Source organism: Sphaeroforma arctica, assembly GCF_001186125.1.
Source record: "Sphaeroforma arctica JP610 unplaced genomic scaffold supercont1.5070, whole genome shotgun sequence".
In the NCBI taxonomy this organism is placed as follows: Eukaryota; class Ichthyosporea; order Ichthyophonida; genus Sphaeroforma; species Sphaeroforma arctica.
In genome coordinates, this window is record NW_014035488.1 from 1 (window position 1) to 2,132 (window position 2,132).

A 2,132-nucleotide genomic window follows, 5' to 3' on the forward strand; every position below is an offset into this window, starting at 1 on the left:
ATATATATGTGTATGTGTTTGTGTATGGACTCACTACAATACCCACACATGAATGACAATAGACAAGTTGAGCCTTGTCTATGCCTGTGTTACTTCTTTAGGTATACATCCGTGTACTCTCTGACATACACCTCACCAGATGTCCTCAGCCGATGCCCCACCCACTCACTCTTTCCAATCTCCAACGCATCTCTTACCCCTCACAGGGAACATAGCCAACGCAGACGTTGACTATACGCAGGTGCTGCATGACACAGGAGGTGATGTGCTGATGGGTGATGTGACTGCCGATGACTTTGATGACGCTGACTTGATGGCTGAGTTTGCCGCCATTGGAGGCGATCCAGAGGAGCTGAAGGTTCGTGGTAGATTAGTGTGGTTTAGTGTGGTTTAATGTGGTTTTAGTGTGGTGTTAGTTGGATTCTGCGGTGGTAGGTGATCCACATTAGATTGGCTGACTGTACGGTCATGGAACACAACCACAAGGAGCGTAAGGCATGTGAGTGATAGGTTCATTGGCAATGTACGGGGGGTGACTTGTTAGTGGGCTGCTAGTGCTTCCTATGAATTAGAGTGTGCTTGGTAGTGGCATGTGAGTGATAGGTTCATTGGCAATGTACGGGGGGTGACTTGTTAGTGGGTCGCTAGTGCTTCCTATGAATTAGAGTGTGCTTGGTTATGGCTTCCTTTTTTATACTTATTATTCCCTTTTATTGTGGTTGATATTATATTCCCCCCCCCCATAAATGCCTGTTAGGAATGTTGAATAGTTCTTGATTGGTATATATGATGGTAGGGTTTAGGGTTTAGGGTGTAGCAGGGTTTTGGTTGTTTCGTCTAACATGCTGCCATGGCAATAACACCTTGGCTGGTGTGATCATCACACTACTGTATCACCCCTGTCTCCTCAACACGAACAACCAGCGACATACATTCAAACCGCACCTGTAATACTATTCCTACTACTGCAGCACTGTAGCCAGGCGCAGTACCCATATAGCCTGGGTTATAAAAATAAAGATCTTTCTAGCACACACATACCACCCCAAATTACATACAACGGGATAAGCATGTCACTCAACATGCCATCCACCCACGTGACTTATCCTGTCCTCTAGACGGAAACCAAAGCCAAAGCCAAAGCCAAACCACCGGCCCAACGCCCATCGCTCAGAGCCCCACCGGCGCATGCACCTGCACCTGAGAAAAGGACCACTGCACCTGCACCCGAGATAAAGGTGCAGCCTGTTACTAGGCCACCCAACGACTCAGCTACTACTGGTATGGTCACTATGCGTGTAGATTGTGTGCTTTTACGAGGGTGTATGGTACATATATATACTGCCTGATCATACATAATGTTATATATGAGTCACAGGATCATGTATAATGTTTTATTTATGAGTCATACGACTTACAGTAGGATGTATTATAGTGTGTGTATATTTCTGCTCATATGTACGCACGTGATGACGCAGGCTGAGTGTGTGCCAGTGGATGCCATCTATTTCTGCTTACTTGCAACTACCCCTGTCATGCGTGTTTCATTGACTTGTGACCTTTGCACCGACAAGTTGTGTGGCACAGATCTGTCTCAATCATGTAGTTGGTTGTGTGAGTTGCTCCATATACAGTCGAGTTGTTTGTTTGTCCTGTCACAGCCTGCTTACGCATACGTGTCAGTATTACATGAGTTGTGTGCGTCGTGAGATTAAGGGTTTAGGGTTAAGGCTAGGTAAGACATACCTGAGATGCGCAAAACCCTAAACGCTACATCCCCACCTAGTCACACCCTCTACCTATCATTCACCTCTATAGGCACCACCACAACCACATCACTCAACGATCACGGAGAAGGGGAAGACGAACACAAACAAGCACTGGGTGTAGCCAACCAACTCAGCGTAGTCAAGAAGAGGCAGACAACCTATCGCAAGGGCGCTATAGCTGCCAACAAGGCCAGCAATAAACCGGTAAGACATACCAACACAGAAGAAAGGTACCGTGCATGCAACTGTGAGAGGTGACAAACTCATGATCACACACACACACACGCATACACACACACGTACATACACACATACTCACACACACACACACACACACACACACACACACACACACACACACAC

General features: G+C 46.6%; 1 protein-coding gene across 1 annotated transcript; it reads left to right on the top strand.

The window, feature by feature from the left end:
* Positions 1–139: 139 nt before the first annotated feature.
* SARC_14761 (hypothetical protein) lies at positions 140–358 on the top strand (the record flags this gene model as incomplete). Its single annotated transcript, XM_014291105.1, has 1 exon — positions 140–358. A coding segment is annotated over one exon (219 nt), but the record flags the coding sequence as incomplete, so codon positions are not given.
* Positions 359–2,132: the final 1,774 nt, after the last annotated feature.